Source organism: Stegostoma tigrinum, chromosome 2, assembly GCF_030684315.1.
Source record: "Stegostoma tigrinum isolate sSteTig4 chromosome 2, sSteTig4.hap1, whole genome shotgun sequence".
In the NCBI taxonomy this organism is placed as follows: domain Eukaryota; kingdom Metazoa; phylum Chordata; class Chondrichthyes; order Orectolobiformes; family Stegostomatidae; genus Stegostoma; species Stegostoma tigrinum.
In genome coordinates, this window is record NC_081355.1 from 147,963,622 (window position 1) to 147,989,847 (window position 26,226).

The 26,226-nt window shown below is 40.3% G+C and overlaps 2 protein-coding genes across 20 annotated transcripts in view; one reads left to right on the forward strand and one right to left on the reverse strand.

Moving 5' to 3' along the window:
* The window catches only part of obscnb (obscurin, cytoskeletal calmodulin and titin-interacting RhoGEF b), a 760,766-nt gene extending 741,830 nt beyond the window's left edge, over positions 1-18,936 (forward strand). For all 14 annotated transcript variants that reach the window (XM_059639939.1, XM_059639947.1, XM_059639941.1 and 11 more), the window contains 4 exons: positions 2,199-2,422; positions 11,217-11,292; positions 11,919-12,068; positions 16,805-18,936. In XM_059639939.1, the coding sequence (XP_059495922.1) occupies positions 2,199-2,422; positions 11,217-11,292; positions 11,919-12,068; positions 16,805-16,982 (628 nt within the window). In that variant the 3' untranslated portion in view covers positions 16,983-18,936. The remainder of the gene's footprint in view (positions 1-2,198; positions 2,423-11,216; positions 11,293-11,918; positions 12,069-16,804) is intronic.
* A 785-nt stretch (positions 18,937-19,721) lies between these two features.
* Positions 19,722-26,226, reverse strand: part of LOC125463522 (guanylate kinase-like) — a 44,116-nt gene continuing 37,611 nt past the window's right edge. For all 6 annotated transcript variants that reach the window (XM_048554885.2, XM_048554857.2, XM_048554895.2 and 3 more), the window contains exons 6-8: positions 22,920-23,004; positions 21,743-21,828; positions 19,722-20,311 (exon numbers count right to left, since the gene is read on the reverse strand). In XM_048554885.2, the coding sequence (XP_048410842.1) occupies positions 20,279-20,311; positions 21,743-21,828; positions 22,920-23,004 (204 nt within the window). In that variant the 3' untranslated portion in view covers positions 19,722-20,278. The remainder of the gene's footprint in view (positions 20,312-21,742; positions 21,829-22,919; positions 23,005-26,226) is intronic.

Genomic DNA, 26,226 nt, shown 5'->3' on the forward strand with positions numbered 1-26,226 from the left:
CTTGTTACGTTTTCTCCCCTGTTCTGACGTGCTTTTGCTTTTGAATAAGACAGACCATACCATTTTTGATTTGGTTGTGCCAGGTGCAGCAGTCTGAGTGAGCTTCTCCCAGTACTCAAAGTTGATATCAAAACTCTTAACTGAGTCCTTCAAAATGAGATTTGTAGTGCTACCTTTGATCATGTGAGTCTATTCCAGATTCAAATGCTCTGTCAAAGATTGACACTAATCACCCTGTCAAAGACATAGATCAGGCCAACAAACTTGGCTTTAAGGGCCATGTTTTGTTCTAGACATTTCTAGACGAGGTATTGACTTCCACCTCTGTAGACCACAGTTAAGAGTTGCATAAACTCCTGAGCTCTGCCTTTGGACAGTTTAGGAACAGAACTAAGCATAACTAGCTGATTCAGCCTATTGGGCCTGCTCTGCCAATCAGCCAGATCATGGTTGACCTTCTACCTCAAATATGTTTTCCTTCATTGTCCCATATCACTTGATATTTTTAATATATTGATACTCAACAATTGAGCCTCCACAGCCAATCTCGGTGAAAAAAGGCCACTGGAAATTAAACATTAACTTTGTTTTCTGTCCACAGAACTGCCAGACTTGCTGAGATTCTCCATCAATTTCTGTTTTTTGTGTATTTAGATCTCCAGGTAAATCCTACCTACCTTCCTCCAGCCCTACTTCCTCCCTCTATTTGTGAGCTCCCTTCCCTCTCTCCAGTCCTGATGAAAAGTCCAGACCTGAAACATTGCCTTTTCTGCTCCTCTGATGCTGTCTGACCTGCTGTGTTCCTCCAGCTCCAACTCTGACTTCCAGCATCTGCAGTCCTTACTATCTTCTAGTCGCTGAAAATCCGAGACTGTATGTTTGAATCAGTCACCATGTGCTTCATTCAAGCAAGTGAAACTTCTTGGACAAGGAAAATCAAAGAACAACAGCCCTGACAAACCAAAAGACGTTAAGACATAACAATAGAAGTAGACCATTCAGCCCATCAAGTCTGCACTTATTCAATGAAATCATGGCTGACCTAGTAATCCTCAATGCTACATTTCTACCTTTTCCCCAAAGCCATTGATTCCCATACTGATTAAAATACTACCTCAGCCTTAAATATACTTAATGAATGTGGTAAGGATTTCCACAGATTCATAACCCTCAGTGAAGAAAGTTTGCTTCATCTCTGTCTTAAATGGCCTAACTCTGAGATTATTTCCGTAGTCCTAGATGTTCCCATAAGGGGAAACAACCTTTCCAGGTCTACCCTGTAAAGTCCCCGAAGAATCTTGTATGGCTCAATGAAGTCACATCTTGTTCTTCTAGATTCTAACGAACCCTTGTGGACAGAGACCATTGAACTGTCTTCTCAGTCTTCCTCTGTCCTGGTGCCCCATTTTATTTGTTTCTGTCTAGTGATTTTTTTCGGTGGGGGGGATCCATGCAGCAGGATATAAAGGGATTAGAATTTTAACTAAAAGAGTTATGTGTTCTGTTACAATCTCTTCCATCAGACAGAAGATACACAAGCGTGGACACATGCACCAGCAGGTTCAAGAACAGCTTCTTCCTGCCATTATTAGACTGATAAATGGACTCTCTAACTTCAAATAATGTTGATCATGTTAATATTGACCTTGACAGTGTAACCTGTATGCCTTACTCTGTCCAAGCATTTTTGCTACCCTCTATCTGTATGCCCATGCTTACTATGATCTGTCTGTAGTGCTCTCAAACAAAGCTTTTCACTGTAGATACACAAGACAATAAATCAAATCAAATCAAAACCGATTATATGCTGATGATTCATAATTGTTATTTGTAATTAGAATCTATTCATATGTGATAAATAGTTATTCTTGTTAAGTACAAATACCCAGACTATGTTTTCTGTGAACCTGGGTCTACCTGACAGGTAAATTGGGGAATTATGCGTACTTTTTTTAAAAAATCTTTAAATTTTGTGACTATAGAAATGGTGGAGCTTGAATTCCAGTGTGCTACCCCAATGAAATATAACATTAGTCCTGTACTTTCTCTTTCTCTGCAATGATTTTCTTTCAAGCAGTTATGAATCTAGGAGAACTTGGTGCATTTTTTGGTTTGAAAGGTATAACTGAAAAAAATTGTTTACATAATCACTGGTGAATGGCACTTTAGTCTGATGTTGCTTTGTCTTTTTATTGTAGGACTTCTTACACTGAGCACCATGTGGTGGAGTTGCTCACACAAATCCTCAGTGCTGTTGAATATCTCCACCTCAATCATACTATTCACCTTGATTTGAAATCAGAGAACATGATAATTGTGGAACACAATGTATTGAAGCTGCTGGATTTCGGCAATGCTGAAACGCTACTACCAGGCCATCCTGTCTTGGTGGCAAAATGCAGAGACTTTGTGGAGAATATGGGTGAGGCTTGCTTTTATTTCATGTGCCAGTCAGAAAGAAATGCTTGCATTCATATGACAGCCACTAAAGTGTTGTCAATAATCAAAGAGCTGAATGTTGTCAATGCTGGAAAACATAAAGAAAAACGGAAAATGCTGGAAACACTTAGCAAGCTAGGCAGCATGGAGATGGAGAGAAATAATTCCAACGTTTCATGTCAGTGACCCTGCAGAACATCATGAAATGTAGTGATGTAAGAAATGTAATAGCTAACATGAGAACAGTAATATTCCACAAACACAAACAGATTAGCCCAACATATATTCTTGGGAAAGGATTGGAATAAATTATTAAGGAAGTTATAGAACACTTAGAAAATCAGAATCAAATCAAGCAGAGTCAGCATTATTTTTTGAAAGGAAAATCATGTCTGAAAAGTTTATTTGAACTTTTTCGAGAACATCTCAACCAGAGTGGATTGAGGGGAACCAGTAGATGTGTTGTATTGGGACTTCTAGAAGATATTTGACAATGTACCTCACAAAAGGTTAAATCGTAAGATGAGAGCCCATGGTGTTACAGGTAGATCGATATGGATAGGGAATTGGCTAATGGACAGCAAACTGCAAGGGATAGCATGGTGGTTCGATGGTTAGCATAGCTGCCTTACAGCGCCAAGGACCCGAGTTCAATTGACTGTCTGCATGGAGTTTGCAAGTTTTCTCCATGCCTGCATGGGTTTTGTCTAGGTGCTTTGGTTTGCTCCCATGCTCCATAGGTGCATCCAGTCTAGGTGGATTAGCTGTGGGAAATGAAGCATTACGGGGATAGGGTGGGGGAAGGTGGGTCTGGGTAGGATGCTCTTCAGAGGGTTGGTATGGACTTGATGGGCTGCATGTCCTGATTTCACACTATAGGGATTCTGTGATTCAATGCAAGTGGGGAAAGGGGGATCGTCTTCAGGTTGGTGACCTGTGACCAGCTGGGACCACAACTGTTACATATCTATGAATGACTTGGAGGGAGGAGGTGAATGTATTATTGCCAGATTTGCATATGACACAAAAATTGGTGGAAAGGCAGATTGCAAGAGGAATACAGTTTACAGAGAGATATTGACAGCTTAATTATGTGGGAAAATGTAGGTAAATAAAGTATAAGGAGGGAATATGTGAAGCTGTTCCATTTTGGAAGAGAGAATAAAAGAATATTTAAACGTAGAAAAACTACAGAAAATTGCAACACAAGGAGACTTGAGGGCAAGTATGCACAAAACACAGAAAACTGTCACATAGGTGCAGCAGGTAATCAGGAAGGTTAGTGGAATGTTGGCCCTTATGTCAAGGGGTTTGGAATATAAGAATAGGGAATGCTTACTGCAAGTGTACAAGGTGCTGGAGGGACTACAGTTGGAGTACCGTTAGCAGTTTTGGTTCCTTTATTCAGAAAAGGTATCATTTCATCTGAGGCAATACATGAAAGGTTCATAAGGATGGTTCCTGCTATGGAGGGACTGTCTTATGAGCAAAGGTTGTTCACTAGAATTTAGAAGAACAAGAAATGAAGCGTACAGGGAAGGCAATGGTCTAGTGGTATTATCACTGCACTATTAATCTAGAGGCCCAATATAAAGTTCTAGGGACCTGGGTTCAAATCCTACCATGGCAGATGGTGGAGTTTGAATCCAATAAAATATCTGGAATTAAAAATTTAATGATGACCATGAAACCATTGTCGATTGTCAGGAAAAGCCCATCTGGTTCACTAATGCTGTTTAGGGAAGGAAATTGCCATTCTTACCTGGTCTGGCCTCCATGTGACTCCAGACCCACAGCAATGTAGTTGACTCTCAACTGCCCTCTGGGCAATTAGGGGTGGGCAATAAATGTTGCCTGGGCAGCGACACCCTCATCCCATGAATGAATAAAGAAAAAATAAATAGAATTCTTAAGGAGCTTGAGAGGATGTTTCCCCTCAGACCTAGGACCTGAGGGTGTCAAATAAAAGGGCCTCAATTTAAGAGTGAGATAAGGAAGAATTTCTTCTCTCAGAGTTATATACTAATAGTGATGTAAAGGAGAGAAACAGACCCTTCGGTCCAACCTGTCCATGCTAACCAGATGTTCTAAATAAATCTAGTCCTGTTTGCCAGCATTTGGCCCATAACACTAAACCCTTTAATCCAGTCCTATTTTTATATCCATTCAGAAGCCTTCTAAATATTGTAATTTTAGCAACCTTCTCCACTTCCTATGGCAGCTCATTTCATACACACAGACCACCCTTGGCATAAAAAAGTTGCCTGTTAGCTCTCTTTCAAATCTTTCCCCTCTCACCTTAAACCTATGCCCTCTAGTTTTGGACTCCCTACCCTGGGGAAAAGACCTTCACCTATCCATTGCCTCTCATGATTTCATAAACCTCTATAAAGTCACCCCTCACCCCTCCAGGGAAGATAACCCCAGCCTATTCAGCATCTCTCAATAGCTCAAATTCTCCAACCTTCACAACATCCTTGTAAATCTTTACTGAACTCTTTCAAGTTTCACAATATTCTTCCTGAAGCAGGGAGACCAGAATTGGATGCAGTGTTCCAAAAGTGGCCTAACCAATGTCCTCTACAGCTGCAACATGATCTCCCAACTACAGTAAGGGCAAGCAAATGCCTTCTTCACTATCCTGTCTACCTGTGACTCCACTTTCAAGGATCTGTGAACCTGCACTCCAAAATCTTTGTTCAGCAACACTCCCCAGGAACTTACAATTAAGTGTGTAATTCCTCCCCTGATTTGCCTTTCCAAAATGGAGCACCCCACATTTACCTAAATTAAAATCCATCTGCTACTTCTCGGCCCATCTGATCAAAATCCTGTTGTACTCTGAGATAGCCTTCTTCACTGTCCACTACACCTCCAATTTTGGTGTCACCTGCAAACTTACTAACCATATCTCCTATGTTCACATCCAAATCATTTATATAAATGACAAAAAGCAGTGGACCCAGCACCATTCCTTGTGGCACACTGGCCTCCAGTCTGAAAAGCAACCATCCACCATCACCCTCTGTGTTTTACCTTCAAGCCAGTCCTGTATCCAAATAGCTAGTTCTCACTTTATTCCATGTGATCTAACCTTGCTAACCAGTCTACCATGAGCAACTTTATTTTACTGAAGTCCACATAGATCATGTTCACCACTCTGCCTTCATCAATCCTCTTTGTTACTTCTTCAGAAAACTCAATTAATTTAGTGAGACATGATTTCCCATGCACAAAGACATGTTGATTACCCCAAATCAGTCCCTGCCTTTCCAAATACATGTAAATCCTGTTCCTCAGGATATCCTCCAACAACTCACCTACCACCAATGTCAGACTCACATGTCTGTAGTTTCCTGGTTTTTCCTTACCACGTTTCTTAAATAGTGGCACCAGGTTAGCCAGTCTTCTGGCACCTCACCTGTGGCTATCCTTCTCCACAGTAAAGAGTGATGCAAAATACTCATTTAGTATTTCCACCTACCACCTGCAGTTCCACACATAGGTGGCCTTGCTGATCTTTAAGGGGTCCTATTCTCTACCCTTTGTCCTTAATGTATTTGTAAAATCCCTTTGGATTCTCCTTAACTCTATTTGGCAAAGCTGTCTCATGACCCCCTTTTCCCCTTCATGTTTTCCCTCTTAAATATAATCATACTACCTTTATACTCTTCCAGGGATTCACTCAATCTCTGTTGTCTATACCTGACATATGCTTCCTCTTTTACTTGACCAAAACCTCAATTTCTCTCATCATCCAGCATTCCCTACAACTATCAGCTTCACCCTTCACCCTAACAGGAACATACTGTCTCTGGACTCTCATTATATCACTTTTGAAGTCTTCTCATTTTCTAGCCATCCCTTTACTTGCAAAATCTGCCCCCAATCAACTTTTGAAAGTTCTTGCCTAATACTGTCAAAATAGTCCTTCCTCCCAATTTAGAACTTTAACTTTTAGATACGGTCTATCCTTTTCCATCACTGTTTTAAAACTAATAGAGTTATGGTCACTGGCCCCAAAGTGTCCCCTCACAGACAGCTCAGTCACCTTCCCTACCTTATTTCCCAGGAGTTGTTCAAGGTTTACACCTTCTCTGGTAGGTACATCTACATACTGAATCAGAAAAGTTTCTTGTACACACTCTCCACCCAAGTCTTTAACACTGTGGCAGTCCTAGTCTATGTTTAGAAAGTTAAAATCCCCTACCATAACCATCCTTTTATTCTTACAGATAACTGAGATCTCCTTACAAATTTATTCCTCATTTTCACGGAAGGCCTAGTGTACAATCCCAATAAGGTGATCATCCCTTTCTTATTTTTCAGTTCCACCCAAATAACTTCTATAGGAGCATACCCCTGAACGGGGACAAAAACTCAGGAGGCAGGCAGGATTCAGGCAATTGGAAGATTTTTAATGAAGCTGAAACTGGTTGATGCAAGGAGAGGGCCAAAGAATCTTACCAAATCAGAAGGGAGATCAGTGACACATTTTGATTTTTACAGTGAAAATACAATATGTATACACTTTATTACAGTGATCAAATATAATGTAATAAATCCTTCCCTCTTAATCCAATCCCATGGCTCACCTAATCAATGATGGACATTCCTACGGACAACTCCAGGTTCCCATGATCTTATGGCATTTGTAATCTCTAGGCCTTGGGATCTTTATGCATCCTATTCATTCACATTTCAAAGGCTTACTGGCTACACTCCTTCAGATCTGTCTCAGGCTTCTTATCTCTTAAGGACAGCGTGAATTCTATTATTCATTGTACTACATGTGCTTTATTTTATCAAATTCAGCCATTCCTCTAATATTTCCCACTGTCCCAATTATATAATGTTAAAATAAAAAGTCAGTTAGATTTAACTAATTACTGTAAGGCTTATTTCTGTTATAAGGTTAATTATAAAGTATAACGTTTTACAACCACTTCTACTATTAGCATTTTGTAATTTATGGGTTCTGAGCAATCTATCTTGTTCAGGGCATGAGAAGGTGTCTTCTAAGGCTAGTTAATCTTCACATCTAGGCTTAAATGTTTTTTCATGCTTCCATTATTTCCTGTTTATGTATTGAAACCAACATCTATGATTAAAGTATTTTTAACTAGAAACTATTTAATATTGCAGGTAGCTTCAAAGAAGCAACTATTTACTATGAAATAACTCTAACTGCCATCCTTGCAACTGCTTAGGGACTTAATCTAGTACCTGATGTTATTCATTTACTGGAACAATCACCCTTTCATTAGTAAGGCTAAAAATGGTCATTTATCTGTCCTAAGGCATCCTTTTATCAGAACTGTCTCAGATGGGAACATACAGCATTATTTTACTGACCTAGCAGTTCAATTCAAAGGTACCATTGTGTTTCTTTGTGTGAGCAGGTTGCTTAGTTTTGCTTAGCCATTTGTAACTAGGTATGGGCCACTTAGTATGTTCTGATACAAATCACCTTACATGGCCAGATACAGGTCACCCCTAAGTCTTCCCTGGATGTTTTCCCAGGAATATCGTCCCTAAGTGGTGGGTGGGTGGAATGCGCTGCCGGCAGTGGTAGTGGAGCCAAATACTTTAGAGACGTTTAAGTGACTCTTGGATAGGCACATGAATGATAGTAAAATGTACGGTATGCAGGGTAGAGTGATCTTAGTAAGACAATAGGTCAGCACAACATCATGGCCAAAGAGCCTGTGCTGTGCTGTACTGATCTATGTTCTATGTTCTAAGTACAGCCATAATGTTATCTATAATCAAAAATGCTACTGCCTTGACTGTTTGACTTTGCTCCATTCCCAATTGTACCAGTCTCAGATTGATCTTTTTCCTCACTATCACCCTGGATCCCATCCCAACCCCCACCCCTCACCCCTTACTAGTTTAAATCCTCCCGAGCAACTCTAGCAATTCTCCCCACCAGTATATTAGTCCCTTCCAATTCAGCTGCAATTTGTCGTTCTTATACAGGTCACTTCTACCCCAGAAGACATTCCAATGATCGAAAAATGTGAATCTTCCTCCCTTGCACCAGCTCCTCACTCACACATTCATCTGCTATATCCTCCTATCCCTACCCTCACTAGTTCATGGCACTGAGAGTAATCCAGATATTACTACCCTCAAGGACCTCCTTTTTAAATTCCTGCCTAACTTCCTTTATTCTTTCCTCAGAAACATATACATTTCATATGTCATTAGTTCTAATGTGTTCAGTGACCTCCTGTTGGTCCTGTTCCCATTTGAGAATATTTTGCATCCCCACCTAGAAATCTTTGATCGTAGCAGAGGAAAACATACCATTCCGATGTCTTGCTGTTGGCTGCAGAAACATCTGTCTGGGCCTCTGACCAGGAAATTTCCTATCCAATTGATCGCTTGGAACCTGACGCACCCCTCGTCATATTAGAGCCTGTCTCGGTACCAGAAACCTGGCTGTCAGTGCTGTGTTCCCCTGAGAGTCCATCATCCTCTACATTTTCCAAAACAATAGATGGGGATAGCTACAGGAGACTCCTGCACAATCTGCCTCCCTCTTGTACCTTTCTTGCAAATAATCCATCTACCTGACTGTATCTTCGGTTTATCTCCCTTGATGCAAATGCCATCCATCACACACCCTAGCTTCTGTAAATTCCTCATTGCCTGTAACTGCTGTTCCAACTGATCCATGTGATCAGGTAGGATTTGCAACCAAATACTCTTCCTGTACACATGATCATCAGTAACATGGAAACTCTCCCTGTTGTCCCACATCTGACAGGAAGAGCACATCACTCTACTAAATGCTACTTTTTCCACCTTAACAATCTACCGTCCCAAAAATAGCACAGTCTTCCTGCTCCAAAAATACACTGCTCCAGGCTAACTTAGTAACTTATGTTTTATATTTTTAAAGTTTAATCAAGAGACAGATCTCAATGAAATATTTAATCAAAAAGGAACCCAATCTACTCACTATTGTAAATTTACAAAAATATCAGCAAGGTCACACTTTAAAAAGCTACTTATCTGCTCCCTTGCTGTAAGGTCTCCCACATAGGTTTCTCTAAGGTTACCTGTGAATTTCACTGTTGCTAATGTTTCTTAGACAAACTCCGATGCCAGAAATACTTGAAGCCAAACAGCAGAACAGTCAGCTGTGCAGATTCACTGCTGCGTCAGACAGCAGTACAGGTTTATTTCTCTGTCTCATTCACTTCGCACATGGGCTCTACCTTCATCTGCCTTCCTCCTTTTTAAAGTGCAGTTGTTTAGATTTTTTCTCCCGAAAGTTCCAAAACAATGCAACTGCTTATAAAACAGTAATTACTACTCGTAGAATTCAAGGAAATCAGCTCCCAACACTGAAAATACCTCAAAAAGGGAACAGCTCTTAAAATTTCTCCCATCTTCCATCAGGTTGAGTCTTTGGAATTCCTTACCACAGAGAGCTGTGGGGGCAGAGTCCTTGTATATACTTAAGGCTGAGATTGATCCCCTGGATGATCAGGAATCTATTGTTGTGGAGAAACAGCAACAAAGTGGACATGAGGAATGTTGAATCAGCCCTGAACCTACTGAATGGTGGAGCAGGCTTGAGGGGCCGAAGAGCCTTTTCCTGTTCCAATTGCCGACCATTTTATGAATATTGAAAATATCAGTTTTTTTTTTAATATTGATGTCATTTAAGAATAGATATTGACCAATACACGAGGCGGCACTGGCTTCCTTGGAAGTGCTTAGATTTACCTCAGATCTTTGGCCGGAAAAACAACATCTCCTAAAGTCTATCAGTATTTCACTGGAGTGTCATTCTAGATTTTGCACACAGGTCTCTGGAGGGAAAATTGAACTTAGAAACCTTTGGTTCAGAGCTGTGAATGCTGCCCAGTAATTCACATCAAACACAGTGAGAATCAAACCAACCCAGGAGAGCTGAAAGGATTTAACTTCTAGCTATTCGTAGCAACAGCCTGCTTTGTCATAAAATGTTCAACTTGTGAAATGTACTGGTCATACATAGATGCTGAATCCACTGTTCCTTCAACATTGTATTACAGGGTACACTTAGACCAAACTCTTTCATTTGCTTTCTTGAGCAGTTATCTATAGGTTTCATCATCATATTTTGCATCATACATTTTCTTAATTTACAATCATAATAGACAGAAGCAGAACTATGACATTTGGCCCAACAAGTCGGCTCCTCTATTCACAAGATGATGGCAGAACTGTTGGAGCCTTAACTTCAATTTCCTACTTATCGTGCATCCACTTTAATTCCTTTGTTGGTAAAAAAGAAATTGTCAGCCTGAAACATAATGTCTTATGATCTTGCAAGTGTAATTTACTTTATTGTCAGGAGTAGCTGGAACAGCTCATTTCTGCAACATGACCATAGGCTCTTAAAAAGCAAATTAATAGTCTGTTTTGATGGACAAAAGGAGATAGATTTTTAAAAGTAAAGAAATAGATCTTTTTACACTCCTATACAATTTTCTTCCTCTTGAGAGTACAAGGCATTTGGAAGAGACATTCTTAAATGGAATTTCCATTCCTGACATGCTGAAGATTTTCTTAAAATACCGGTTTAAAAACTGGAAATGCTATCTATATGACACAGATCCAATTTTGTCTGAGTTTTCAATAAAATGGAGATGAATAACAATTCCAATTTGGATATCAATAAGATTGATTGATTATTAAATGCATTTTTCACATATACTTATTTTATATTACATAGTATTACAGTTTAAAAGGCTTGTAAATCTTTCCTTTTCCAGCTCCAGAAATTCTCGAAGGGAAGGCAGTTGTTCCGGAGACAGATATCTGGGGTGTTGGTGTGCTAACTTTTATAATGTGAGTTGTTTGGCTCAACACCTCTGATTTACTAAATCCTGTAAAAATTAGTAATTTACACATACTGCATGACTCCACATCCATCCAACCTCTCACCCAATCCCCATCATTTGCAAAAGAAAAATTAAATTATGAAATCTGTTTTTTCCCTTAAGGATAAGAGAATTTACAAAAGAAAATGATAATGTAGTGATAATGGGTATTGGACTAGAAACTATTTGGTACTAATTCTATGTTGTGCGGTTAAATTAATAAATCTGGTAAAATTTGTTGGATGTTTGTAACAGCCCAACTAGTTCAGATTACATAAAGCAACACAATCCTTTATGTTCCCCTATGTCACACATGTCCCCTATGTTTCTAAACTCAAGGAGCAACACAAAAGCACAATGTAGAAGTGTTTTCCAATATTGAATGGGAGCTGAAATGGTGACTCACCTGGGAAGCTTTCACCCAAGTACTAACAGTTATTGACTTAGTTGCACCTCGAACAACAGGACATACGTTTGTCTTTTAAAGTAATGCGTTGGTTGGGGGGAATGGGAGGAAACAATGAAAGAATTGAGGAATACAAATCAAATATATGCAAAGATTGCCAAATGGATTTTTTGTCCATTCTCTTATAGGTTGAGTGCAGATTGTCCTTTTAGATCTGATAAAGATTGTGACAAAGAAAAGAATATAAGGAAAGGGAAGATCAAGCTCGGGAGATGCTATGCTGGCCTTTCACAAGGAGCAATTTTGTTTCTAAAGAATACGTTGTGTGTTAATCCAGGGTGAGAATTAATTTTACTTGCTTTTCTTAAGTACATAACAAAAGGAGCAGAAGACCATTTGGTCCATTGTGCCCACTCTGCCATTCAATGGAGTTTGAGTTTGCACCTAGGCTGTTCGCCACCTGACCTTATTGCAGCCTAGCAAAATGAGAGTCAGTGTGAATCTGGAGGAAGAGCTCCCATGTTTGGGTCATACCTGCACATATGAAGCTGGTTGTGAATGTTAGAGGTCAGTTATCTCAGCTCCAGGACATGTCTGGAGGGGTTCCTGGGAGCAGATTTTTAAAAAAAGTTAACCTGTTCAGATACGTCACGAGAAACTTTTGAAGCAGGTGCATGACGAAACCAGGCCTTTGTGGCCAAGAGGCACTACCATTATTCCACAAGAGCTCTAAGGGTTCCTCCGGGTCCTGTCCTAGGCACAACTATCTTCAGCTGTTTCAATGACCTTTCCTCCTCCCCCCCCACCCCCACAAGGTCAGAAGTAGGAATGTTCACTGATGATTGTACTATGACCAGTATCATTCACAACTCCTCAGATACTGAAGCAGTTAGTGTTCAAATGCAACAAGATCTGGCCAACATCTAGACCTGGGCTGAAAAGTGACAAACACCTCTCTAATTTCAAATCTAATGTAGACTTTGCTTTGTGCATTTCCTGTGCAGCCATTACTGTGTATGCCTTGCTCTAAGAACCGTATGATCTCTATGTCCTTGTTTGCTATAATCTGCCTGTACTGCTCACAAAACAAAACTTTTCACTGTACTTAGGGTACATGTGACAACAATAGATCAAATCAAACTAGCAGTCACACCCATATAAATACCAGTCAATGACCATTTTCAATAATCTAACCACCACACCTTGACATTCAATGGCATTGTCTTCACCAAATCCCCCACTATATAATCTTGTAGATTACCATTGACCAAAAACTGATCTGGACTCACCATGCAAATAGAAGGTCAGAAGTTGGGAACCTTGTGGTGAGTAACTCACCGCCTGTTTCCTCAAAGCCTGTCCATCATCTACAAGGCACAAATAATATGGCATACTCTTCACTTGCCTGGATGGATGCAGCTCCAACAACTCAAGAAACTTTACACCATCCAGGACAACGCAGCATGTCTGATTGTCTGTAGATGTTGTGCCAGTCACTGCTACAGACAGGTAGTAGCAGCAGTGTGTACTTCCTACAAGATGCACTGCAGAAACTTGCCAAAGAACCTTACACAGCAACTTCCAAACCAAGTCTCTCTTGGCCTCGTTGCCTCTCTGGCAATGCATTCCACACCCCTACCACTCTGAGTAAAGAACCTACCTCTGACATCTCCCCTATATCTACCTTCACTCACTTTAAAACCATGCCCCCTCGTAATAGCTACCTCCACCCTGGGAAAGAGACTCTGGCTATCCACTCTATCTATACCTCTGATCATTTTGTACATCTCTATCAAATCACCTCTCATCCTTCGTCATTCTAAAGAGAAAAGCCCTGGCTCTCTCAACCCTTCCTCATAAGACCTTCCCTGCATTCCAGGCAACATCCTGGTAAATCTCCTCTGCAGCTTTTCCAACGCTTCCACATCTTTCCTATAATGAGGCGACCAGAACTGGACCCAATACTCCAGTTGTGGCCGTACCAGGGTTTTGTACAGCTGGAACATAACTTCACGGCTCTTGAAATCAATCCCTGTATTAATGAAAGCTAACACACCATACACCTTCTTACCAACTCTATCCACCTGGGTGGCAGCTTTCAGGAAACTGTGAACATGAAACCCCCGAGATCCTTCTGCTCCTCCACGCTGCCAAGAATCTTTCCGTTAACCCTGTATTCTGCTTTTAGATTTGTCCTTCCAAAGTGAATCACCTCACACTTTTCAGGGCTAAACTCCATCTGCCACTTCTCAGCCCAGCTCTGCATCCTATCAATGTCCTTTTTGTAACCTGGAATAGCCCTCCACACTATCCACAACTCAACCCACCTTTGTAGCATCCAAAAACTTACTAATCCACCCTTCTACTCTGTCATCCAAATCATCTACAAAAATCACAAATAGAAGAGGACGCAGGATATATCCTTGTAGTACATCACTTGTAACTGAGAACCATGTTGAATATTTCCCGGCTACGACCACCCTTTGTCTTCTGAGGGTCAGCCAATTCTAAATCCAATCTGCCACATTTCCCCCTATCCCCACGCCTCCTTACTTTCTGCATGAGCCTACCATGGGGAACCTTATCAAACGCCTTACTTATATCCATGTATACCACATCCACTACTATACCTGCACTCACATGTTTGGTCACCTCTTCACAGAATTCAGTAAGGTTTGTGAGGCATGATCTACCCCTCACAAATCAAACTATGTCTATCCAAGTGATCATAAATCCTATCTCTCAGAGCCCTTTCCAGTAATTTTCCCACCACTGAAGAAAGACTAACTGGCCTATAATTTCCAGGGTTATCCTTATTCCTTTTTTTAAAACAAGGGAACTACGTTTGCCGTTCTGCAATCTTCTGGCACTACACCCATGAACAGTGAGGACGAACAGATCATTGCCAAAAGCCCTCGCTTCTCATAGAATCCTTGGATAAATCCCATCAGGCCTAGGGGACTTATCTATCTTCAACTTCCTCAAAATTCCTAGCACATCTTCCTGACTAACATCAATCTTCTCTCACCTACCAGCCAGTTTCACACTTGCCTCCCCTACAACTAGGTCCCTCTCAGTTGTGAATACTGAAGAAAAGTATTCATTAAGTACCTGTCCTAACTCTTTAGGCTCCGTGCACAAATTCCCTTTACAATCCTTGATCGGCCCTACTCTTTCTCTTGTCATTCTCTCATTCCTCACATACATATAAACAGCCTTGAGGTTTTCCTTGATCCTATCCTTCAAGGTTTTCTCATGCCCCCTTATAACTCTCCTAAGCCCTTTCTTCAGCTGTTACCTGGCTAACCTGTATCCCTCTAGAGCCTTTTAGCTCCTTGTTTCCTAAACCTTATATAAGCATCCTTCTTCCTCTTAACTAGTCATTTGATCTCTCTTGAGAACTGAGGCTCCCTCACTCGACAGCATCCTCACAGCCCGCTTGGGACAAACATATAGAACACATGCAGTATACATTCCTTAAATAATCTCCACATCTCTATAGTGTTCTTCCTGACAGCATCTGTTCCCATTTTACGTTACCCGTTCTTGCCTGACAGAATTATAATTACCCTTACCCCAATTATAAATCTTACCCTGCTGTACGTACCTGTCCTTTTCCATGACTATTGTAAAAGTAACGAAGTAATGATCGCTACTGCCAAAATGCTCTCCTACCAACAGGTCTAACACTTGGCCTGGTTCATTGCCAAGCACCAAATCCAAAGTGATCTCTCCTCATATTGGTCTATCTACTTACTGTGTCAGGAATCCTTCCTGAAAGCACTAGACAAAATCTGCTCCACCTAAACTATTGCAATTAAAAAGTCTCCATTCAATATTTGGAAAGTTGAAGTCACCTATGACTACAACGCTGTGACTTCTGCACCTTTCCAATATCTGCCTCCCAAACTGCTCCTCCACTTCTCTGCAACTATTAGGGGGTCTATAAAAAAACCCCAAAGTGACTACTCCTTTCTTGTTCCTGACCACAACCCAAACTGACTCTGTAGACACATCATTCCTGAACTGTCCTCTCCCATCCCTTTCCTTACACCATCCACTTAAAGCTCTCTCTGCAACTCTAAGTTCATGATTTGCCAACTAAATTATAAGTACCTTCTTCCACAAAGGAAGTGACTGGCTCATGAAACAAACATTAATTGCTGACATGGTTGGTGTCCATCAGTTCTATAGCTGTAAAACATCAGCTGCTCTGGTGTCTTTATCGTAGCTTAATTAATCAGGATTTCAAGTTGAGAAATATCACTCAGATGTTAGCTGTAGTTCTATCAACTAGTCAAGTTATAAATTGAATGTATTACCTATATCTGCCCAAACCAGTTTAAAGAACTGTATCCTCATAAAGGAACAAAATATTTTTAAAAAGTATTGAATGTGCACCAGCTGCTGAAGGTTGGGGAAAAGTAAAATAGTAACTTCCTGCCCCCCACCTCAAATTCAAGTTAATAGCCAGGCAGAAGTCATTTAATTTTTATTTTAGATATTTCAGACACCATTGTTCCTTAAAGTTGTATATGAAATTATTTCTAAACTAAGCTAACTCCTGAGGGCAAACTTCAATTTATTTAACAGAATCCTTTTTCTCAAAATGAATAAGGAAATTTCAGGTTCTAAAATCAGCATGTCACATGCCCCTCTTGTGGCAATCAAATTAGGTGCCAATGACTCCAAGACAAGCTACACAATTTGGGTCCTCTATCCAACCTAAACTAATCTTAGTTAGGGCAGAAATTTATCATGCTCAAGTCCAACCTCTGCTGGGAGCAATTACTTATTAAGACTTGTCAAAGACAAATCAGACTCACCTGTGAGGTCCTCCATAGCTGAGTAGTCTGACAGTAGTGACTGTCATAATGGCTTCTGGAATAAGCCACAAGATACCAGTGCATCTTTGAAGCCCTGGAACCTTCAGTTAGGACTGGGGAAGGGGAATTGGAATAATTTGAAAGAAAAACAATCAAGTCCTCTTTAAGAACTGTGAGGAGCTCTAAGGTTGCTTGTGTATCATGGCATATGAGCCAACTACATTTTTCTTCCATATGGTATGTTACAGGGGGAGGCCATGTGCCTCTGAATGTCATTCATTCCCATGGTTACAAGACAACTCACAAATGAACCCAAGACGTTCGACAATTTTCTTTCAAACAACAAAGCTCAGGAATTATCTAAAACAACGTGAGAAACGGAGGACGCTTCTAAGTACAAAGCACGAGGTGCTCATGTTTCAGTGATAAAGAGCAATCTGTAAAAGGGATTAAATATCCAAATATCTTTAATTGATCTGTTTTTAATTTGCAAAGTTGGAGAAGGTATGCCATGATGGAAAATTAGTTTGCAAGCCATAACTTATGTTTTCCCAGACTTGAATAAATATACATTTAAACAGTTTGATTAGCAGCATTAGTGCACAAGAGAAGTCGATCCAATAATGAGTGGTAAAAATTTAAATTAACTACAGTTGTAGCATGAAAAATGAAGGGTTTTTTTTGCATTAGCATGTGTCCTGAGAGCCTCTCACCACCTCCCTTCCTTTACTGAACATATCTGAATGCTGGCCCCTTCGCCATGAGGCAGCATGGGTGGGCTTTAGTGGGATGGTAAAGGAACACATCATTGTAATTAATTCTTTGCTACATTGGAACAGGTGGAAGCATATAATCAAAAATGTAACGTGGTGAGCCGGTCAATGGAGAAAAAATATTATTATTTGAGGAAATACATCACACAAAAGCTTGGAAAACAAATTCACTGCAAACATTTAAATAGACTGACATTTCAGAAATTGTATACAAGTATTAATTTTTATATTACCGGACTAGTGTTGCAGAGGCTTGAAATAATGCAAGTTCAAATTTTACCATATCAGTTTAAGAAGTCAAATTCTGTTCTAACCTTTAGTTTTAAAAAAAAAGCATCGTCAGTAATCTCGAAGCTGTTGGATGTCACTGGCTCACTAATGCTCTTTCGGGAGGAAAACCTATCCTAAGTCCTGTCCCGTACAAAGAATGTTAACATCATAAAATGGCAGGGAGGTGAGATTAGTTTAGTTTGGGATCATGGTCAGCACGGACTGGTTGGACAGATGGGGCTGTTTCTATGCAGTATGAATCGACTCTACAAACCTAATTGGCCTGGCAGAATCTGTGGAGAAACAAAGACAGTTAATGTTGAGAGGTCAACATGACTTATCTTTTGTAAAAAAAATGCTTAACTGATCTCTGCCATCAGTTCAAGATGTAAGGCTTCAGTGCAACTTTGCAGTGATGTCCAAATCCTGAAAAATGAATACGTGGGGAAAATTTCATTATCCCAAAGATACAGACAGTTGTGTTTAACACCTTATGAATGCTTCAGTATTCACTTCCTGCTTTCAACACTGCTTTTGAGATATACAAGAACCTACCCTGCAAATATGTAATTTGTGTGTTAGAATCAACAGAAGATGGAGCTGTCAAATTGCTTCCATTCTCAGCCATTGAAAACAGCAATCCTGACGTTTTTTTCCTGAAGGGTCCTGACCCGAAAAGCCAACTTTCCTGCACCTCTGAAGCTGCCTGGCCTGCTGCGTTTCTCCAGCTCCCCACTGTTATCTCTGACACCAGGATCTGCAGTTCTTACTATCCTAATTAGTTACCCAGTCATTCTAACAGATTTGATTAACAGTACTGTACAGCTATCTTCAACATATCCTAGCAATTAGAAGCCATATGAAAGCAAAATAGTATTAAATTTTAAAAGGTACAGATTATGCCACTTATATTGGCATACCTGGATAATTAAAAGGCCTAAATTTTCAAATTCAGTGACATTATCAAATTCCACATGCATTTGAGTTGGCAGAGGGGTTTCTGTATTAATGTTGCAGTCTCAATGTAAGTTGTCATTGTTCTGATTTGATACCTTGCTCTACTTTTATCTGTTTTTGGAAAGCAAATCTCTTAAGGTTCAACCAATTCCAGGTTTTTTTTTGGAATTACAAATTTAAAAGTAGAGCTACTTCACGAATATCTGTGCTGTCATGATCCAGACATGTTTAAGAAGAACAGAACCTTAAGTAGACAACAATTTCAGAATGCTTCTTTCGAGTTAAGAGTATTTTAAATACAGAACTATAATATGCATGGAAAGTCAATATTCTAAGCGTGTATGTGTTTCATATTTTCAATAAATTTTGCCATTTACAAATTGATTTAAAATTACTTAATTTATGAAAGTTGTTTCTGGACAATCGTAACAGTAAAGAAATTTCAGCAATTTCAACTTGACCACGACGCTTGAGAAGCTGTTGAAGATTTTCCTCTTAGGAGTAGCACGGTGGCTTTGTGGATAGCACTACTCCTTCACAGCGCACCTGGATTCATTTCTCACCCAGGGTGATGTTTGCATGTTCACCCTGGGTAGGACACAGTTCAGACACCAAGCAGTAAAGGAATTTGGCACCTTTGGTGATGACTTTTTTTTAAAACCAGTCTCATGAACTGCAAGAGGTTGCTTTTTCCCAGCTTTCCACTCACATCTTCACCCCCTACATTAAGTATCAGTCATGACAGCAGGACATCTCAAACACTTTTACAGCCAAATTAAGTATTTTGAACTGTAATCATTGTTGTAACACAGGAGAAACAACAGCCAATTTGTATAAAGCAAGTTCCCTCAAATAGCAATGCAATAATGACATGTTTTAGTAATGTTGATTGAATAAATTGATCAGGACACTGGGGATAATCCACTTGCTGCGCTTCAAAATAGTGACATAATACCTGACTGTCTTATATCTGCATGTAAGGATTTCTTTCCTCAGCTTTGAATGGTACATAGGTCTACAAACAGCCTTCACGTTCCACTTTGACTTGTTCATTTACACTCCTGCTATAGATACTCCTTGCCAAGTGAACAACTTGCTGTACATGTACTTGTTTCATAACTGTGGTCATTACCCTAACGGTCTTAGCTACAAAACAAGCACAACATTTCATTTTTTCCTCATTAGTTTTATTTAATCCCAAAGACAATTGTAAACACATCTAATTTTGCTTGATAGGGGGAACTCAAAATAAAAACTGACATCTCTCTTCCTACATCGATACAGTTACCATATGTTTACTCGTCCACAATTACATACATTACTGATTCAACAGTACTAGCAACCTGTGTTGAGAGTCTCTATTCTGTCAATAGTATAATGCTTTCTTGTATATACACTTTTAAAAACACAAGCTATAAAAATTGCACAAGTAGTTTCCGCAAAGCATTACAGAAAGAAAGTTGCTTATTATTAGTGAGCACATGCCTCAGTTTTGTTTATATCAAAAAAGTGTTCCATTATTCATAAAACATCCAGAGGACAATAGACACTGGCAAAAAATGGTGCCAGTTCAACAGCAGCAGACGAACAAAAATAAAGCACGCACTAAGATGTTAAATACATACATAAATACTTTGATTGGAAGTTTTTAATTTTCCCACTTAGTATACATTATGGGAACATACTGCTAACATTTTTGATCGAGATGGAGTTTGGAACAGTTCAGTTGTGCAAGGATCTCACCTTTTGGATTTCCTATAACAAAACAAGATAAAAGGAAGTTATTTTTTTAAGAAAATCACAAAAAGTGAAGCACAACTCAAAATACAATATATTTTTATTAATCTAAATTGGTCTTCCTTCAAGTTTCCACATGTCTTTGCACTGCCAAGGGCTGTTGCATGTTGGAGGGTGTTAATAATCCCATGACAATATATGAAGAAACGAAGGCTCTCTTTTAAACCAAAGTGTAACAGCTGGTTCTTCATCTGATGGTTTTGGAACCTTACACTTCTCTTTCTAGAAATGTTCCTTCTCTTGTGCTTGCAGGACTGCAAAATTCTCAGATACTTAATACTGAATATTGTATTCAATATTAATACTTAATGTTTATTAACTTAATGTTCAACACTTTCAAGGCTAAACAAATGAATTAAATATGACATTAGAATACTCTGCAGTGCAGAGGTTGTGAAATGTTGTCTCTTCTGGAAGACATCACCCGTGAAAACAGTATGCTAGCCAGCCTTAGTGAACAGATGGTGATGTGTTAAATTCTTGTTTAAAAAGAAGGAAGTTGTTTCAAGATGGTTATGCTTAGGCTCGAATAGCTGAGGTGATCCTGATACTTGGAACAGGAGGATGTATCTGTTTGACTAGGTGCTTAAAGTTATAAACTGAAGCATTCATTCCTAATACTTAGTGCCATTTCTCTCCTCTGAAAGATTGTGGAAACTCAAAGGATTGACTGACAGGATGAACCATCCACGAGGGCATTCCAGTAGACTTTCACAGAAGTATTATTGAAGGAAAGGAATTTAGAATTCAAACTCATTAGAGCACGCGAGGTGAGGACAAATCCATTTCAACTGGGGACAAGTTTCGGAACTGTGCTGTAATACTAGTTTTTGCCTTTTGAAAAGGAGGGTAATGGCAGCAAACTGAGGGAAAAAAAATGGTGTAAAAACAGAATGCCAGAACAAAATTCCTGGAAAAGCTCAGCCTGTCTGGCAGCACCTGTGGAGGAGAAAACAGAGTTAACGTTTCAGGTCCGGTGACTGTTCTGAGCAACGGTCACTGGACCTGAAACCTTAACTCTGTTTTCTCCTCCACAGATTCTACCAGACCTGCTAAGCTTTTCCAGAAACTGTGTTTTTGTTACTGATTCACAGCATCCGCAGTTCTTTCGGTTTTTAAAAACAGAATACAGTTGGGTCCAGATTAAAAGGAAATGGTCTTCTAAGTGCAACAAAAGTGACAAGACTATTATAAAGCACCATGTACATTATACAACAATGCTGCAATTATCTCAGGAGTGATCGTCCAGTTGATTTTACAGCAAACTATTTTGCTCCCACTATTGTAAACCAATCACTATTTAGAATAGGCATAAAGATATAGTATACTATCAGATAAATGTTCTCTCACTAAAGATATGATGTGCAGGCTGATCTGCCGTTAACTCACCTCAATAAGAACCGATCTCAATCGAGAATAGGTATCTTCTAATACATCGTTAGTTAGTACCTCATCAAATATACCAGGCTCTTTACCTACAGAACAAAGATTTATCACAGACATGCTTCATTGTTTTGATCATTCTAATTCCATCCCAATTTATTTCTATTTCAAAAAATTCTATGATATGATTAAAAAATAGAGGCAACAAAAACAGAAGTTGCTGGAAAAGCTCAGCAGGTCTGGCAGATTCTGTGGAAAAAAAAGTCAGAGTTAACGTTTCAGGTCCAGTGACCCTTCCTCAGAACTGAGGGTAGCAGGGAAAACATTGATTTATATACAGAAAATTGGGAGGGGGATGGGGAAGAGGGTAAACAATAGGATAGAGCCTGTAAAGAGAGAAGTGCAGTTGGATAGACAGTGGAGTTGATAACGATTTGGCTGGGAAAGTGAATAGTTGTTAGTGACTAACAATAGGTAGTGTGCAATGGCAGGTTACGTGATAACATGGCCTGGTCTGAGAGTTAGGGGGGCTAGCACATGGGAGAGTTTAGGCCCTAAAATTGAACTTGATATTGAGTCCAGAGGGCTGCAGGGTTCCCAAGTGGGATGAGGTGCTATTATTCCATTTCCCCTGTGGACTGTTCCTCTGGGATGCCCTGGTCAACTCTTCCTTCATCCCCAACACCATCCATTAACAAGTATTCACCCTCCCAGCCTGATCGGTATCAACTCCTTTGTCAACTGCACTTCTCTCTTTAGGCTCTATCCTATCGTTTACTCCTTAACCCATTCCCCTCCTCTTTTTTCTGCATATAAACCAATATTTTCCCAGCCACCATCAGATCTGAGGAAGGGTCACCAGACCTGAAATGTTAACTGATATTTTTCTTCACAGATGCTGCCATACCTGCTGAGCTTTTCTAGCAACCTATGTTTTTGTTCCTGATTTACAGCATCTGCAGTTCTTTCAGTTTTTAAAAATCAGAGCAACAGTTAGGTGTTGCACCCACTTATCCTTTAAACTTATTTAAATACCATTCAAATACAGCTACATTATAATATGCAGTTTAGCAACATCCAGTATTCTGCATTGCTAATGCTACATGCCACCATCATAAACAGGATGTTTTATTTGTACAAGCATACACATTTAACATCAGCAAGTATTTGTTCAAATACTTACTGAGTTCCATGTCCATTTTGGCTGCTGCCAACCTCTTTTGCAAATTTTCCTCAGTTTCAGTTTTCCTCTGTCTCAGTCGTTGCTCCTAAAAATGAGGTTTGCAGATTCAGTTAACCTTTAAAATTCCAGATGAATTCATTTCAGTATACAATTAACTTTTCATCAAAGAACAAAGAAAATTACAGCACAGAACAGACCCTTCGGCCCTCCAAGCCTGCGCCAATCGAAATCCTCTGTCTAAACCTGTCACCTATTTTCTAAGGGTCTGTATCCCTTTGTTCACTGCCCATCCATGTACCTGTCCAGATACATCTTAAAAGACAGTTATGTGTCTGCGTCTACCACCTCCGCTGGCAACACGTTCCAAGCACCCATCACGCATATCTCCCTTAAACTTTCCTTCTCTCACTTTGAACTCATGACCCCTAGTAATTGAGTCCCCCACTCTGGGGGAAAGCTTTTTGCTATCCACCTTGTCTATACCCCTCATGATTTTGTAGACCTCAATCAGGTCCCCCCTCAATCTCTGTCTTTCTAATGAAAATAATCCTAATCTACTCAACCTTTCCTCATAGTTAGCACCCTCCATATCAGGCAACATCCTGGTAAACCTCCTCTGCCCCTCTCCAAAGCATCCACATCCTTTTGGTTATGTGGCGACCAGAACTGTATGCAGTACTCTAAATGAGGGCGAACCACAGTCTTATACAACTGCAACATGAGCTGCCAACTTTGGTACTCAAATCCCCGTCCGATGAAGGAAAGCATGCCGTATGCCTTCTTGACCACTCTATTGACCTGCATTGCCACTTTCAGGGAACAATGGACCTGAACACCCAGATCTCTGTACGTCAATTTTCCCCAGGATTTTTCCATTTGCTGTATAGTTCGCTCTTGAATTAGATCTTCCAAAATGCATCACCTCGCATTTGCCCGGATTGAACTCCATCTGCCATTTATCTGCCCAACTCTCCAGTCTATCTATATTCTGCTGTAATCTCTGACAGTGCCCTTCACTATCTGCTACTCCACCAATCTTAGTGTCATCTGCAAACTTGCTGATCAGACCACCTACACCTTCTTCCAAATCACTTACGTATATCACAAACAACAGTGGTCCCGGCACAGGTCCCTGTGGAACACCACTGGTCACAGGTCTCCAATTTGAGAAACTCCCTTCTACTACTACTCTCTGTGTCCTGTTGCCTAGCCAGTTTTTTATCCATCTAGCTAGCACACCCTGGACCCCATGTGACTTCACTTTCTCTATCAGCCTGCCATGGGGAACCTTATCACATGCCTTACTGAAGTCCATGTATATGGCATCTACAGCCTTTCCCTCTTCAATCAACTTTGTCACATCCTCAATGAATTCTATTAAGTTGGTAAGACATGACCTTCCCTGCACAAAACCATGTTGCCTATCACTGATAAGCCCATTTTCTTCCAAATGGGAATAGATCCCATCCCTCAGTATCTTCTCCAGCAGCTTCCCTACCACTGACGTCAGGCTCACCGGTCGATAATTATCTGGATTATCCTTGCTACCCTTCTTAAACAAGGGGACAACATTAGCAATTCTCCAGTCCACTTGGACCTCACCCGTGTTTAAGGATGCTGCAAAGATATCTGTTAAGGCCCCAGCTATTTCCTCTCTCGCTCCCCTCAATAACCTGGGATAGATCCCATCCGGACCTGGGGACTTGTCCACCTTAATGCCTTTTAAGATACCCAACATTTCCTCCCTCCTTATGCCGTTTTGACCTAGAGTAAGGAAACATTTATCCCTAACCTCAACATCTGTCATGACCCTCTCCTTGGTGAATACCGATACAAAGTACTCGTTACATTTTCTCTGACTCATCGCATAATTCTTTGTCCTTAAGTGGGCCAATCCTTTCTCTAGTTACCCTCTTGCTCTTTACATATGAATAAAAGGCTTTGGGATTTTCCTTAACCATGTTTGCTAACAATATCTCATGTCCCCTCTTAATACCTCATTTCTTCCAAAGCTTCATCTGTCTTCAGTCGTCTAGACCTTATGTATGCTTCCTTTTTCCTCTTAGTTAGTCACACAATTTCACCTGTCATCCATGGTTCCCTAATCTTGCCCTTTCTATTCCTCATTTTCACAGGAACATGTCTGTCCTGCACTCTAATCAACCTCTCTCTAAAAGCCTCCCACATATCAAATGTGAATTTACCTTCAAACAGTTTCTCCCAATCTACATTCCCCAGTTCCTGCCGAATTTTGGTATAGTTGGCCTTTCCCTAGTTTAGAACTCTTCCTTTAGAACCACTTTCATCTTTGTCTATGAGTATTGTAAAACTTACGGAATTGTGGTCATTATTTCCAAGGTAGTCCCCAACTGTAATATCAACCACCTGGCCGGGTTCATTCCCCAACACCATCATACTGCTCTAGAAAACCCTCCTGGACACTCCTCATGAATTCCACTCCATCTTGACCCCTAACACTGAGTGAATCCTAGTCAATGTTGGGAAAGTTAAAATCTCCTATCACCACCACCCTGTTTCTCCTACATCTTTCCATAATCTATTTACATATTTGTACCTCTATCTCATGCTCGCTGATGGCAGGCCTGTAGTACAGCCCCAACATTGTTCCTGCACCCTTCCTATTTCTGAGTTCTACCCATATTGCCTCACTGCTTGAGTCCTCCATGGGGCCCTCCTTCAGTACAGCTGTGATATCGTCTTTAGCCAGTATTGCAACTCCTCCACCCCTTTTATCTCCCTCTCTATCCTGCCTGAAGCATCAATATCCTTGGACAAATAGTTGCCAATCATGCCCTTCCCTCAACCAAGTCTCAGTAATAGCAATAACATCATACTCCCAGGTACCGATCCAAGCCCTAAGCTCATCTACCTTATCTACTATACTTCTCACATTAAAACAAATGCGCCTCAGACCACCTGTCCCTTTGTGTTCATCATCTGCTCCCCGACTACAATTCCCTTTAGTCATGCTGACTCCATTATCTAGTTCCCTACAGGCTTTAGTTACTACCTTCTTTCTGTCCAGTATTTGGTTCCCATCCCCCTGCCACATTAATTTAAACCCTCCCCCACAGCATTAGCAAAAGCACCCCCAAGGACATTGGTTCCAGTCCGGCCCAGGTGTAGACCGTTCAATTTGTAATAGTCCCACCTTCCCCAGAACCGGTCCCAATGTCCCAGAAATCTGAAACCCTCCCTCCTGCACCATCTCTCAAGCCATGCATTCATCCTGGCTATTCTTTCATTTCTGCTCTAGCAGATGGTACTGGTAGCAATCCTGAGATTA